This window comes from Centroberyx gerrardi, chromosome 13, assembly GCF_048128805.1.
Source record: "Centroberyx gerrardi isolate f3 chromosome 13, fCenGer3.hap1.cur.20231027, whole genome shotgun sequence".
Lineage (NCBI taxonomy): Eukaryota > Metazoa > Chordata > Actinopteri > Beryciformes > Berycidae > Centroberyx > Centroberyx gerrardi.
Genome location: NC_136009.1, coordinates 28,065,394 through 28,081,927, shown reverse-complemented (window position 1 = coordinate 28,081,927; position 16,534 = coordinate 28,065,394). Strand labels below are relative to the sequence as shown.

At 40.3% G+C, this 16,534-nt stretch overlaps 1 protein-coding gene across 1 annotated transcript in view; it reads left to right on the top strand.

The window, feature by feature from the left end:
- myo10 (myosin X) overlaps positions 1-16,534 on the top strand; it is a 157,940-nt gene that overhangs the window by 100,496 nt on the left and 40,910 nt on the right. The window contains exons 11-19 of the mRNA XM_071897130.2: positions 334-452; positions 2,055-2,201; positions 4,273-4,373; positions 5,452-5,518; positions 6,220-6,312; positions 7,891-7,959; positions 8,843-8,925; positions 9,615-9,723; positions 10,578-10,658. Coding sequence (XP_071753231.2) covers positions 334-452; positions 2,055-2,201; positions 4,273-4,373; positions 5,452-5,518; positions 6,220-6,312; positions 7,891-7,959; positions 8,843-8,925; positions 9,615-9,723; positions 10,578-10,658 — 869 coding nt within the window. The remainder of the gene's footprint in view (positions 1-333; positions 453-2,054; positions 2,202-4,272; positions 4,374-5,451; positions 5,519-6,219; positions 6,313-7,890; positions 7,960-8,842; positions 8,926-9,614; positions 9,724-10,577; positions 10,659-16,534) is intronic.

The following is a 16,534-nucleotide window of genomic DNA, read 5'->3' as shown; positions in this document are numbered from 1 at the left end:
GAGACAACATCAGGTTAAAAACAATTACATTCGGCTCTAGAAAGACTTAAGATCTTGTTTCTAAAATGGCTAAAGGGAATCAGAGAATCTCTCAGGATTATATTAAAAAGTATTAGGAGCACTTTTGAAGCTGCAATGTTCCAAATAGCCACAGTTACATTGCAAGCAGCTGCTAGTTTTCAAAAAGCAGCTTTGAAGCGTGTTGGTGGTTGGGACACAAACATGGAGGACAGGTGTCTTTGCTCAGGGGAACCTCAGCAGTGTTGTGTGTTGTTGGTACCGGAGGTCCAAGCAGAAACCCTCTCTAACTCTGTGTGGTTTTTGCGTCCTCAGCTCTGGGCCGGACGTCCGACCTCCTGGGGCTGAACTCGGATCAGCTGGCCGAGGTTCTGACCCACCGGTCCATGATCCTCAGGGGCGAGGAGATCTGCACACCGCTCACCGTGGAGCAGGTCAGTAAGCACCAGTCACCTGTAGATGTGTTTACAGGTTAGTAACATCAAGTAAATAACCTCTAGATCACTGGAACAGGTCAGTTACCACCAGTCACAGACCTGTGAGTCTGTTTACAGGTTAGTAACATCTAGTTAATAATCTGTAGGTCACTGGAACCGGTGAATAACATCCAATCACAAACCTAGACCTAGATCAACCATGACCAACCTGTACAATGAAAGAGCTACAGGTCACTGATGGGATCAATTAACTTAGCTGCTCTTGGTTCCAGGAGCAATTTTTCATGGTTTCTGCACCAGTATTTATAAATTAGGTGACTTTATTCATTATATGGCTATGATTAATGGTTGCAAAATTAGATATGTATGTACATCAAAAAGTCCTGTGCCGGATAGCACACAGACGGCACTGAAAAAGAGGAAAATACCTGCTAACTAGATTATTTAGTATTACAAACTAGCTTACTTAGGGAAGTTAGGGATGAAATGATCTCAAACTATAGAATGTTGTCACTAATGATCATTTTCTGTTGTTATACATTTCGGTTTTTTAGGTTTTTTATATATATATTTATATATCTTTTTAGACCTTTAGACTTTAGACCGTTTGGACTTACAATGAGTGCAATTAGCTAAGAGTAGAATAAGCTTCAGTTTCTAGAAAGAGAAAATAGATGTAGATGTGTCAATAGAAGCTGTCTCTAAATCATTTTCAGTACATTTTTGGATTTGGCTCAACAGTCCCTTTGAAGATCTTAACATCTAGCTACACACTGAACAGCTAACACGACTGGAGTCACCTTTGACAAACATTAGCCCGAACAATTCGCCTAATTTTAGCATTAGGTATGTTGAGTCGGTCCTTTGTAGGCAGGACAAAACAAAAACAAAACAAAGCATTCCTTGCGTCTTCCGGCTATTCTCTGCTTGTTGTTGCTGTCAGAGAAAGACAGCCTGTGAAAGCCTGCAGGGGTTTCAGATCAGCTTCGGCCCCCGTTTCCTTTGAGCGAGCAGCTAATCAGGGACCAGCAGGTAATCGGGTTCATGATGAACGCCGGCCGGCTGATCACATCGGCCGCTGACTCAGCAGCGGGGTTCAGGAGGTAAACAAAACACCGCTGGTGCCAGACAGGCTTCTGCAGAGTAGAAACCATGATACTGTGACCCAGATAAATAAATAATTCCTTGTTTATTCAATTTTTTAACCGTACAGGCCTGCCATGTAGCTTTCACATCATACTGAATCACAAGCGGATCAGAGTTTTAGTTCTGCAAATATTTCTCAGAGGCAGAGCAGCTGAGTTAAACCTCAGTGGGCGGAGCCAGATGTTCCAGATGGGTGGGGTTTGCCACACACCCAATTTCCCCACTGACACAATAATACAAATCAAGCATAAATGAATACTTTTCACTTTTGCACTATGTAAATAAACCAGCCCTTTTTTGCATCTGAAGAGCCTCTTTAGTATGTTTCTTTCTTCATCCCCATTTGGTTTTTGTTTATACCACCTTTGTATTTACCATCATAAGAAAATATGTATTGTTTTAGCTACAGTGCTTCAATATTAATCCCCCCCTCCTCCTCCTCCTCTTCCTCAGGCGGTGGATTCCAGAGACTCCATGGCCATGGCACTTTACTCTCAGTGTTTCACCTGGATCATCCGCAAGCTCAACAACCGCATCAGGGGCAAAGAAGACTTCAAATCCATCAGCATCCTGGACATCTTCGGATTTGAGAACTTCGAGGTGCGTTTGAATTAAAGCAAAATATCCGCCCTAAAACATTGATATGAGAAAATGTTTCAGGATGTAAAACATCAGCAGTAAACGTCAGGTTTTGGCGTCAGTCCCTCAGAATCAAAGAGCGAGGTGCTTCTTTCTAGAGCCGCCATTTTGCACCGAGAGACGTTCAAGAATCATACAGGGAGAAATCCATCGTAGAAGAGGAGAGAGACCAATTTCTCCACCACAGCAGCAGGAGAGAGACCAGAATGCACTGCAGCATCAAGACATGTTGGGTTTTGAATAAAGGGTGCTGGTCATTATCTAACTTAAGTAAAAGTAGAAGTAGATGAGGCAGGTTGAGAGAAAGTAAAAAAGTAAATTGAACATCACAGACTGATGTTCAATTAGTGTATGATAATGCAAGGATGGATTTTTCCTTTAAAGAGATATTGTACTTAGAAAATTACCAAGAGAATATTCACTTTCTAGCCTGCACATCTCCATGGGGATTTACTGTTCCCACCTGCATTCAAGCTTTGTTTTCCCCAGCTACAGAATAAAATAAAATGACCCAGATACTGCTTTGTTTGCAGTGAAGCGTGATTTTTTTTTTTAGACAAGATTTTCAGAGCCACAGTTAGTGAGTGATGTTTACTACAAGTCTCCATGTCAGCCGATATTAGCGGTTGACACAGTCTCGTGAAATGAGCACGAACTCTGAAAGGCAGATTACGTCTTCTGGACACGAGTAATGTGAAGATTACATTCCTCCACCATGAAATGATTATGTGACAACAGCAGGAACATCACCTGACATTTCACATCACATTTACCCCATCAGGTTCAGGTTTTGGTCATGGTTAAATAAGAAAAACTTTCGCTGAAAATGAAAACTTGCCTCCCAGTAGAAAACTTGTTGTCATGAGTTGGGAATTGAACCTGGGTTGTCGGAGTCGAATAAGCTTACTTTCCATCATGCAATTTTAATTTAAAACTTCTTCCTGTTTCTTCTAGTTGTGTCTCGTCCACCTGATCCTTTCCTGCTGGACAAAACATTTTTATTTTATTTTTCATGCATGGAACACATTTTTTTTGCATTTTCCATCGTGCTCATTTACAAAATTTTGGGAGACCAGGCTGTAGTGAACCATTCATGAACTCCAGCAGAGATACACACACACACTAAAAAGTGAAAATGTTCTACCAGAATGAAATATCTCTTTAAAATGAAAGCTTCATACACACACCCGTCCAAACAATGCAGTAGTGCGGTGAATCATTTAGTTGTTTGATTTTGCTTGTATGCAGTCGCCTCACCCATTGGAAATGAATCAAGAGCCTGTGGCAAATCCAACACAAATGAATTGTGTGTGTGAGCAGAATTATTGCGATTAGATTTATAACCAGGCTCCCGTAGTCACGCATGAGGCAGCTCTCCCTGCGGGTATCAGGTGGTTCTCATGACCCATTTACTTTATATTGGTTTCTCATGTGTGAACATTCAGTTCAATTGAGACTTTACATTTAATAACTTACTCCCACACATTAACCAAGCAATACATGGAATAAAAGCAGGATGAGATTATTGTTGAAAAAAAACGGAAAAAAAAAACTATAAGAACTACAAAATAATACAATTTAAATAATTCCAGCGCTGTATTTTTTGCTCAGAATATCTAAATATTCTTGATGGTTTCTTTTATCCTACTTTGGTGCCAGATGGGTGGCGCTTGTCACACAGACAATTAGGCAATCACAGGAAAGCAGTTGAAAGACAATTTGGTTATTGGATATTGGTAAACTCCACCCAACTGGTGTTCTGTGCAGGTTAAAACAAACACCAAGAATGAGAACTACAAAATAATACAATTTCAATAATTCCAGCGCTGTATTTTTTGCTCAGAATATCTAAACACTCAAACACACTTCATCCAACGACATCATTACTTTTTTTAACTTCTGTCTGTAGCGTTTTAATTATGCTGTTTTATTGTTAATCATGAAATCTGAAAAATACACCTCAGGGATTCCACGCGGTTCAGTTCATTGATTCATTATCTGTGTCTAATCTCTGCCTAATTTTTTTTCATAGGTCAATCGCTTTGAGCAGTTCAACATCAACTATGCAAACGAGAAGCTTCAGGAATACTTTAACAAGCACATTTTCTCCCTGGAGCAACTTGAATACAACAAGTAGGTGGAGACTGTTGACTGTGTGTTCTCCATTTGAAGGGTTTCACTCCCAAACTGTATTCTATTAATTTTGGAACAAAATTATCATCTGATGTTGCTCAGTATTTCCAAAATACAAGCAATTATTTCATCGAAAATGTGTCTGCATCATAACTAAAAGCCTATATTTAGATAATAACTTTGATTGTAATCCATATAGAGGATAACTTTCCTACCAGCAATCATTTTGTAAGAGCTGTTGTCGTCGTTTTAAATTGGTGGACGTCTCCTTTTTCTGCAAAAAACTATTAATTCAAAAGTGAACATACCAAAGTGAAAGATTTAATTTACCATGACACCAGCAGGCTGTCTACCTCAAGCTCTCAGCCTTTTTACACTGTTATCCACTGGCTTGAAAGCTTAGTGAACCTGGAAGAACAGAACCATGGAGAGGGAAGCCTGCCAAGTATTGAGTTTTCACATGTACAAAACTTCATATCCGCCTAACCCCTTTCCCTAAGCCAGGTATAGTCTCACAAAATTGTTACCTGATGTTTCTCAATATCTCAAAAATACAACTGATTATATCATCAACCAGAAGGCACTCAGTAGAGCAAGCTGAACAATTCTCCAACTTGCAAAGCTGCAGCCTCCGTAACAGTTTATGCTTATTTATCGTTTGTCTTGGTTTGATTTTCGAGGAAAATAGCACATAAATGCAACGCTGTTTAGCAGCCGACTTGTAAGTCCCGATTGTCGGACTTTCTCACCAGCACATGAACGCAGCATAATAGTTATGGCTAAAAAACGATAATCGTCTAATAGAGGTAATCCCAGATCTGGATCACCACCAAACTAATAATCAACTGATCCTTGGTTCAATACATTCATTACTTTTTGAGTTATCTTCCTAACAAACAGACAGACAGACAAAACATAATTTCCTTCCAACTGCATTGGCGGAGGTAAAAATGTTTTTAACAGATGTTTATTTTATTGGGTTAGTGGTGGACGTCTCCTGATCTGTTGGAATGAAACGTAACTCAATCTATTGTAGTTTGTCTCTGACCCTCGACGTTTGTTTGGCTGCTTCCTCCAGGGAAGGCCTGGTGTGGGAAGACATCAACTGGATGGACAACGGAGAATGTCTGGATCTGATCGAGAAGGTACGTGAGTCAGGGAGATCTGAAGTTCTCCTTCAGCTTGAGAACTGTTCTTCTGTTCTTCGTTCAGCTTGAGAACCGTTCTGCTTCAAGTTCTACATGATAGGATGTGGGGTGGTGATGATGATGATGATGATGATGTTGATGATGGCTAAAGATGACAATGACGGTGTGGGGGACTTGATGATGATGAGGGTGATGACGGTGATGCTGATGATACTATGATGAACTTGTGCCTTTTTAACTTCTTGTTCAACTTGAAACTTGTTGAAAAAACCTGATTAGCAGTTAAAAAATAATAAGATGATGATGTTTATGATGAGGAGGAGGAGGAGGAGGAGGAGGAGGAGGAGGAGGGTGGTATTAATAATGGTGAGGATGACAATGGACCATGTTGAGGATGTAATGGTGATACTACTACCACTATCACTAGTACTACTACTATGACTGCTACTATTACTAATAATAAACTTTTTATACAGCACTTGTATAAAAGCATAGTTTACGAAGTGCTTTACAAAAATAACAAGGAATTGTAAAACATATATATATGAAGGCAAGATTAAAAATTGGGCAAAAACAAAAATGTTGACATTGGCAATGACAATGGTGAGGAAGACAGCGATGATGATGATGGTGACAACAACAACAGACATGATGATGATGTTGATGATGTTGATGATGATCCCTCTGTGTTTCCATAGAAACTGGGCCTCCTGGCACTGATGAACGAGGAGAGTCATTTCCCCAAAGCCACAGACTCCACCTTACTGGAGAAACTGCACAGTCAGCACTCAGTACGTCTCCCTCTGCTGTGTTTTATTTGCCCTTTTCACCTCAGCAATACCCCGCTTCACACTGAGACACTTCCACACATTCACACCAGTGAGAGAGTGGATCCCCAGGGCAGCTAACGCTAGGATGACTGCGCTGAATATCTATCTGTGCGCATGCTGGAAAGGGAAAATGATCTACCAAAATGAAATATCTATTTAACATGACAACAGGGAGACAGTAGCTCAAGCTGTTAGCCTTTTACACCGCTATCCACAGCTAGGCGCTAAGCTAACGTAGCAGACAAACAGAACCATGGAGAGAGTAGCCTGCTTCACATATGATATCCAGACACATTTCTGGAAATGCGAGTTGCTTACCATACACTAGAAGACTTTGAAAAGACTTTGAAAAGAGTAAAGTCTGACACCCTCTCACATCCAGCTCACATCTAAAGACAATGTGTCATAAGTCACTGAGTTTTTAGTCACAGACTCTAAGATTTTGCAAAGACTGCCTACCATACACTAGAAAACTTTGTCATTGAACTTCACTATTTGCATGAGCCAAGACTAAAGACTTCCGATAATATTAAACATGTTTGATTTTATCGGAACGTCAAGACGAGAAAAAGACTGACTTAAGACTTAAGACTTAAGAGTTTTCTGACCTTACACCAAACGATCGAGATGACGGGAGCGCGCCACAACTCTAGCAAAACTCTCATGATTTTATTCCGACATTGGAAATTTGTCTGCGACAGTGAAAGTTTGGTGTAAGGTCGCCATTAGTTTATCTGAACCAAGGTCTCAAAGAGGTCAAGATTTACACAACTTCATATCCGCTTATTCCCGTTGTGGTTTTGAAGCACGGTATCGTCTGACAGTTTTGCTAACATAATCAGGAACCAGTCAGTTTATATCTCACACAGCATCCTATATAAAAAGATGGATGTATTTCTAATGTTTTTAGCATCTGCCGCTAACAGGATACTGGTCCCTGTTAGCAAGTTTTGGCTATCAGCCCTTTGCAGTTCTTGGCGTTAGCGTCTGAAGCTAACAGCTTGGTTTGATTTAAACACTGATGTCATCGCTAGTTGTAAAGAAGTAGAAGGCTTTAATTTAAATAAATATGAGCGCTTGTAAATATTTCAAGCAATATTTTCTCGTCTACGCTCTTAGCAAGCTTTACAGCCTTGTTAAATAGGATTATGATAGAATAATTGACTATTTGATATATCAAAGTGGAGACATCCAGAATGCTAAATGGAGGTTAAAAGTGCAAGTATGGGACTCTGCTTCCCTCATTGCTCAGAGAATAATTTCTTCCTGGCACAAACTCCTTTTCCTATTGTACAATACAGCTAATGGAAACAAATAATTCCCTCAGTTTCATATTATTTCAGTAAACAGATTGTCAGGTCTGCCCACATAAGTCAACGGCAGATTAATTACAGATCAGACTTCCTTTGCGATTGCCAGCTTGTTGTAGTTGGACGTGACACTTGTAGTGAGTGGGTGATATTACAGAGAAGCAATGAGGAGGTTTTTTTGTTAAAGGACAATATAAATGATGAAACTGTTTCCTTTCTCCTGCTGCAGAAAAACCCTTTCTATGTGAAGCCACGTGTTGCTGTGCACTACTTCGGAGTCAGGCACTATGCAGGAGAGGTAACGCATGGCCCTGATATCTTTAATGACTTTAATGTATGGTATATTTTAATATTGTGTTGTATAATAGAGTATAGTAGGGTATAATACAGTATAGATTACAATGTGTACAGTCATTTGGGCATAGCAGCATGTTAATAACACAAAGCTGACATTACCTTTACCAAATCAAAACAGAAAGAATTGAAACTAGCTAAAATCAATTATATTAATACCTTAAAGTTTGTATGTTCAGATAAAGCATACTGTTTCATCCCTCACATATGATCTCTTTCTACAATGAATTAACTATTTTCAAAGCATGGATGCTTATCAGCACCTACACAGAAGTCACAACCAAGATAATCGCTGCAGATATGAATATAGAGACCTGGGCCAAAAAAACATCTGAAAATATTCTTGATGGTTTCTTTTATCCTACTTTGGTGCCAGATGGGTGGCGCTTGTCACACAGACAATTAGGCAATCACAGGAAAGCATTTGAAAGACAATTTGGTTATTGGATATTGGTAAACTCCACCCAACTGGTGTTCTGTGCAGGATAAAACAAACACCAAGAATGACTTGGAACTACAATTTGACCCAGGTCTGCGATATGTACATACATTTTTTTGTTGCACATTCATTGATCCTGTAAAAGGGTACTATTATTTTATTATTAGAAACATAAAATAGAAAAGCACAGACACTAGTGCACATAATTATTGCATACAATAATTACAAGAAGACTGCAAATGAAAGACAAATATTCATCAATTTCATATCTTTCTTATTGGAAGAGTGCAGGATTGTATTCATACAGTATATTGTTAAATATCCTCGTACTACAATGGTACTACTGCTCACTTACACACCTCTGACGCCCCCTTGTGGTGTGTTGCAGGTGGTGTATGACGTGAGGAGGATGTTGGAGAAGAACAGAGACACTTTCAGAGACGACATCCTCAACCTGCTGAGGGAGAGCAGGTGGGTGCATCATTTTGAACCTTTTATTTATCCAGGGAAGGGTTTGTGCTGATAAGTCACGCTTTTTTTTTTTCAGCAATGCACTGCTTCATATTTATACAGTTAAACACATTCGCACTGGGAGCCGCCCAGTAAAAACCACAGTCAAGGGAATCAAGGTGGTGGTTGTTGAGGGAGGAAAGTGTTTTCCAGATTTTCCCAGTGGATCCAGGGATTCAAACCAACAACCTTTCACTCACAAGCCAGCTTCTCTACCTTTATGGCCGCTGAGTTCGAGAGAATAATAAATTATTTTGCTGTATTCATGCATCTCACTTCAGAATAACTATTTTCAACTGACTCCATTTTCTATGGATGAAAAGTTTCCAAACCGTTCCAAACAGTTTCCAAAAATATCTCATTCGAAATTTAAATATCTACAAAATATATACTGTTTGAAAAAGTGCCACTGATAGCACCAAATAAAAACAAATTCTAAATGATGAACACTTTTACAGACTAGATCCTCAATATGTTAGAAATTTTCAATAATAAACATCTAGAATTAATATATAGAATTTTGGAATTAAACAAGCAGTGTGGCAGTACCTATAATTTAATTGGTACTACATCCATGTTTTGTTTACCAGTTAATGTGTTGACTTTGGTGTTGTGTATCTTAACTTTCTCTCCCTCCTTCTGTTTGTCAGGCTGGACTTTGTCTACGACTTGTTTGAGCACGTATTGAGCCGCAACAAGCAGGACACTCTGAAATGCAGCTCCAAGCACAGACGGCCCACTGTCAGCTCCCAGTTTAAGGTAAGTCACAAAATCACCATATCATATCATATCATATCATATCATATCATATCATATCTAACAGACTTATGAGTGTTTCTCAGATACTGTCAGTGTTCCTGCTGAATAACATGATTAGCTTTTATAGGATCATTTGTAGTTCCCATCTAGGTCATATCAGGTCTTTGCAACTTTGTTACGATAGGAAAAACCTGATAGGAAACTTTCTATACAAATACAGTTATTTCTATCATTAGTAGTAGTAGTGGTAACAGCAGTAGTAGCATCAGAAATGTCAGTAATAGTAGTCATGCTACTAATAGCAGTAGCTGCAGAAGTAGTAGAAGTAGTAGCAGTATCTATTATTGTAGTAGTAGTATTAATAGCAGTAGCAGCAGTAGTATTAACAGTAATAGTCCCTTTTCACGTCGTCATGGTAACAACTTCCATATTGAGAAACCGGTGCATTACAACTTCCTGTGGTAACTTTATTTTTGCGACTTACTGACAACAAAAACAACAAAATTGTAACAGTTACTAGCACTAGATACATAATGTAATAACGTTATGCAAATGAGGTGACGACTGCCAAGAGATGACAGCAGACTAGGAGAAACTGAAGCTAAAACTCACCTTCATAATCCAAGAGGAAACTTTAGGCGAATAACTTGTAGCCTTTCTCTAGTTTAGATCCAGGAGTCAACAAAAATAGTCTTTGTACTTCACCAATGTTAATTTTGTAGAGCGATTCAGTGAAGGCCAGAGCTGTTTCTCAATGCGGAAGCTGTTACCATGACGATGTGAAAAGGGCCTATAGTAATAGTAGTAGTAATAGTAGCATTCCTAACCTAACATTTCTCTTTTTGCTTTTGCAGAATTCCTTACACTCTCTGATGGCCACCCTCAGCACTTCCAACCCCTTTTTTGTTCGATGCATCAAACCAAACACACACAAGGTAGGGGCTGGAAATCAATATTTATGAACACACACACACAAATGCTTCGCCCGCCTCACACACACACACACACACACACACACACCGTTTTGTCTTAAACCAACATTACCAGGTCAGGACCTCAAGTTGTTGGAGTATGAGAGGATGTGTGTGAATCCACTTGTCGTCTAATAATCAAACACTCCTCACCCACCAACCAGCCGCAGACAGGAATGAGAATCGTCTGGCCCTTGGGGTGCCCTTTGACCCCCAGTTGCCTGGCAACCGGCTGGGGGAGTGGAGAATGCATGGCTAATGTACACAAATGATATACAGGCGAGAGTGGTGGGATTCACAATCCATACTGGGGCTTCAGACTGGAGCTGCACCATGTTCACTAAATATCATGTTCCATTTTTGTTTGCTGAGTATTGCACTTGGGATATGAAGTTGTACAAATGCGATCAATTAGGAATGCCCATAACCAATAATCAAGTCAAAATACAAATACATGACGAATGCCAAGTGAGTCAAAGCCTTTTCTGCCACTAAATACATGACAAGTAAGAATCATCTGGCCCTTTTGGTGCCCTTTGACCCCAAGGGAGTCTATGCTTTTCCAACCACTAAATTCAGGACAAACTCACTGTGTGTGTGTGTGTGTGTGTGTGTGTGTGTGTGTGTTGAAGCTCACTTGTATTTTAGTCACACATACATCAGGACTTAACAGTTACTGACTTTATAAGCAGGCTAGGTTTGAACCTGGATTTCAAACAGCCTCAGCGCCCGAGGCTAGCGAGGTATTGATCCACTAATTGAAGCTATTCCTAGATCAGAGCCGTATTGATGGCTGTTTTAATGCCTTGTCACCTGGTTAGAAACGTCAATCCAAATTCCCAGTGAGTCAAGTCGATGCAGAGAGAAGATCAGTGATCGAATCATTGATATTGATTGTCGATGTCAATAATCATTGATAGTTCCCAAGTCCGGGTGTCAGTGATCATTTGTTTTGAGAGAATCTGACCATGCTAATCTGTCTTATGTCTCATAGAAAGTAATTGAGATGTTTATTAGCTGACTGTGGAGGATAAGGGTTTTTCTTTGCTCTCAGTCTTTAGCAGGGAGGTTTGATCTCCCAGGAACCAAAAGATCACAGGATTAATATAATAATAATATAATAATATCAATAACTACCATCACTGTTGAAGTGTCCTTGAGCAAGACAATGACCCCCCCCCCCCCCCACCCCTCTAGTGACTACACTGTGTTTAACATGGACATTGAAATGCTCTAAAACAGTTATGATGTATGCTCTTTATGTTTTTTTTTTTTTTTAATTTAACCTCCATCATAGCCATCAGGGGACAACACTGACCTGCCGATATCCAAATTTTAATAAAAGGCCAATATCGGCCCCATATATCAGCAAACCCGAGGACGTTTCAGTAATCTAATACAGAAGAGAATAAATAGAGGTTTTCTGGTGACATGACACCCCCTCTGGCGGCCATATTGGAGGTCTCCAACTCCTGGACAACAGTGGCTGTGAACAGCAGATTGCATTTCTAAACGTACAACTTTTTTTTTGACTGGGAACTAGAGCTGAACAATTAATCAAAATTTTATCGAAATTGCGAAATGTGTGTCAAAATACCATTTTAAATTAAATATTGTCGTGCTGCAGAGATGTCCTGGCCTACCCATCATATTCTACAGACTTAAGAAAACATCTTTGTTTGGTACAGATCCCCGCAAAAATCACACCATAATCATTTTTAATACGTTTTTCAATGAAAATGAGAATAATGATGTAAAAATTATCATTCCCTCTAATATCGCAAATCATATCGCAATTGCAATATCACTCAAAATAATCGCAATTAGATATTTTTTCAAAATCGTTCAGCCCTACTGGGAACCGACCGTTTCGCCACTGATGAATCTGATTTAGTGTTTAGATCATGTCAGCTTGTTGGCTAGCTGGCCGTAGTATCTGCTTTGCTAAATATAACTCTTGTTAACACATCTGATTAGCACACTAGCTAACGTACCTAATAGAAACTAGCATGTTAACATTAACATTAGCTACTTTGCTAAATTAGCAGGCTGCTAACAAGCTTGCTTAACTGAGCTGACTCTTCTCAAAGCTACAGCTCACAGTGCTTTGGAGCGGAGACCAGGGCTAAAGGTGTCTCTCTCTTTCCAGCCTGGCTGTTAGATATTTAGACTTTATATTTCCACACAGCCAGTTCTCCACAGGACCTCCGTGATGGAGCCGGCCGAGGTTGCTGGGAGATTTGTGATGCAACTGCAGAGCCCGTGTTGCAGCGCTGTGAGGAGTTTAGTGTTTTCCTTTCTCTCTGTTGTGTGTTGGGTCTCGGTCTTTGGCCCCGCTCCAGACAGACAGCGTTTAGACGTTCTGCTTCCATAGTTTCACACACAGAGGGCCCTTCTGTCTTTCTCTGTGGCGTGTGCTGGGGAGTGTGTGTGTGTGTGTGTGTGTTCATTGGTATGTCAGGCGTGTGTGCGTGTGTGTGAATTGATTGCTTCCATGCATGCTTGCATTTGTATGTGTGTTTGTGTGTTTGTATTTTTTTGCAGGAGAGGGTTGTGGCAGGGATTATTGAGTGTGTGGCTGAATGCATGTGTGTGTATTGATTGCATCCACATGTCCTTGGACATGTGTGTGTGTGTGTGTGTGTGTGTGTGTGTGTGTTTTGTGTGTTATATGTGCATTCTTTTCTTGTAGCTACATTTTGTATCTTGCAATTAGTTTTTGTGCTAATGCTAAGAAAATGCTAAGAAAAAACATTAAGGTCTTTAAAGAAGATCTTGTGGATGCTAACAAAATCTGTGGAAACTTTAAACATTTTCTTTCAATCATGTTTTCATGTTAGTACATGATGGCAGTGCACTGAGGTGGAAAAGACACATTACATTTACATTTTAGGCATTTAGTTGATTCTGTCATTCAGACTGGCTTACAGTGAGCTCAACAGTAGAATAAGCTTCAGTTCCTAGATCACCAACATTACAAGGAACCAGTAGTAAGGAGGTCAAAGGTCAGAGGTCACATTGTCCTGAAAATATTCCTTTAACCATAGAATGATCATTTAAGAAAGGCTTTCTAAGAAAAGAAACAAAATAAGAGCCAAGGAGAGAGATAAAAGGGATTTTTTTATTCAGTTACACACTAAAAATACACACACACACACACACACACACACACACACACACACACCCCTCCCGCTGCAGGTGGTGACTATTTAACCGGCTCCTTTTGTCGGGGCTCGGTGTCTCAGACACGTGCCGCCCCCCCTCTTAACCCCCCCCCAACTCCTCCTCTACCCTTTACCTCCTTCCTCTCCTCATTCCACTCCATCCATTAGAATAAAGTAAAATAGAAATCACCACGTAGAAAACAGTTTACTAAATATATATTAACAGATGATTAACAGTTCATACATAGAGAGATGAGGAATTATTTGGTTTGATGCACCATACAACAGCACATAATCATCAATATCTATAATAATGTAAACCAGTTACAGATTTACCAGTGAAATTATACAAATCATTCAAAAGCCAGTAAAGGCTATGGATATATATGGTTATACATATAGTTATAGATATACATATAGATACAGATATAGATACAGATACAGATATACATATAGATATAGGTATACATATAGATATCGATACAGTTATAGATGAAGTTCTAGATATAGATATTGTTATAGATATAGATATAGTTATTATACATATGTCATTATAGTTATATAGATAGATACATAGAGAGATACTTTTAGGCATCTATCTATCTATCTATCTATCTATCTATCTATCTATCTTTCTTTCTATCTATCTAAACACACTTACACACACGTGCGCGCACACACACACACACACACACACACACACACGGGCCTCTTCAGTGTCCTGTGGGAGGCCAGCTGGACAGCCGGTGTGTTTTTATGAGGCGAAACACGACCGTCTGCACTCCGCCTCTGACTGAATGTTAAGCAGGACGGGCCGATGATGACTTCTGAATGGAGCTTAATGTAGTGAGGGGTTCAGGGGGTTTGGGGTGGGGCGGGGGGGGTTCGCCCCCCAGGGGAAACGGGGGTCAGCGGGACACGGCACGCGGCCCCTAAAGGCCCCTAAAGGCCCCCAGAGGCGTCCCTGTCATCTGCCTGTTTGACTTACAGCAGGTGTCAGTGGAGAGGATCGTATGGATGTGGATACGGACAACAGAGAATAGAGTAGAGGATGATGATGGTGTGTGTGTGTGTGTGTGTGTGTGTGTGTGTCTCTGTTTATTTTGCATGTGTATGTATGCGTGTGTATGTGCACTAATGGACACTAGTGTACGTGACTGTGCATGCATACTTGCGTGTTCGTATCTGTGTGTGTGTTTGAACATATGCAACTCCACCAGTGTCGATATGCATGTGTCCATGCTTGTGTGTGTGTGTGTGTGTGTGTGTGTGTGTGTGTGTGTGTCCATGCTGTCCAGCTGTATTTAGAGCCAACAGTCTGTCCACATGATAATACATTCTGTCAATATATTGATATTTCCACAGACACAGTTACTCCACTTACCATCTGCAGGACTCCCTCGGCCCTCAGGCTTTTCCAACTGGCTGTTATGTCACTGCAGCCAAACAGCACAGTGCAATCAGTCAGTCAGTTAGTTAGTCAGTTAGTCAGTCAGTTAGTCAGTCAGTTAGTTAGTCAGTCAGTTAGTCAGTCAGTTAGTCAGCCAGTCAGTTAGTCAGTCAGTTAGTCAGTTAGTCAGTTAGTCAGTCAGTTAGTCAGTTAGTCAGTCAGTCAGTCAGTCAGCTAGTCAGTTAGTCAGTCAGTTAGTCAGTTAGTCAGTTAGTCAGTCAGTTAGTCAGTTAGTCAGTTAGTCAGTCAGTTAGTCAGTCAGTCAGTCAGTCAGCTAGTCAGTTAGTCAGTCAGTTAGTCAGTTAGTCAGTTAGTCAGTTAGTCAGTCAGTTAGTCAGTTAGTCAGTCAGTCAGTCAGTCAGCTAGTCAGTTAGTCAGTCAGTCAGTCAGTTAGTCAGTTAGTCAGTCAGTCAGTCAGCTAGTCAGTTAGTCAGTCAGTTAGTCAGTTAGTCAGTTAGTCAGTCAGTCAGTCAGTCAGTCAGTTAGTCAGTCAGTCAGTCAGTTAGTCAGTCAGTTAGTCAGTTAGTCAGTCAGTCAGTCAGTCAGTCAGTCAGCTAGTCAGTTAGTCAGTCAGTTAGTCAGTTAGTCAGTTAGTCAGTTAGTCAGTCAGTTAGTCAGTTAGTCAGTCAGTCAGTCAGCTAGTCAGTTAGTCAGTCAGTCAGTCAGCTAGTCAGTTAGTCAGTCAGTTAGTCAGTTAGTCAGTTAGTCAGTCAGTTAGTCAGTTAGTCAGTTAGTCAGTCAGTCAGTCAGTCAGTCAGTCAGTCAGTCAGTCAGTCAGTCAGTTAGTCAGTTAGTCAGTCAGTTAGTCAGTTAGTCAGTTAGTCAGTTAGTCAGTTAGTTAGTTAGTCAGTCAGTCAGTTAGTCAGTTAGTCAGTTAGTCAGTCAGTCAGTCAGTTAGTCAGTCAGTTAGTCAGTTAGTCAGTCAGTCAGTCAGTCAGCTAGTCAGTTAGTCAGTCAGTTAGTCAGTTAGTCAGTTAGTCAGTTAGTCAGTCAGTCAGTCAGCTAGTCAGTTAGTCAGTCAGTTAGTCAGTCAGTTAGTCAGTCAGTCAGTCAGTTAGTCAGTTAGTCAGTTAGTCAGTCAGTTAGTCAGTCAGTCAGTCAGTTAGTCAGTCAGTTAGTCAGTTAGTCAGTCAGTCAGATAGTATGATTCCGATGTGCTCTTTGAGTTGAAACAGTCATGACAGTGGCAGCAGTCACATCAGTACAAAACAATTTGTGTAGCCAGG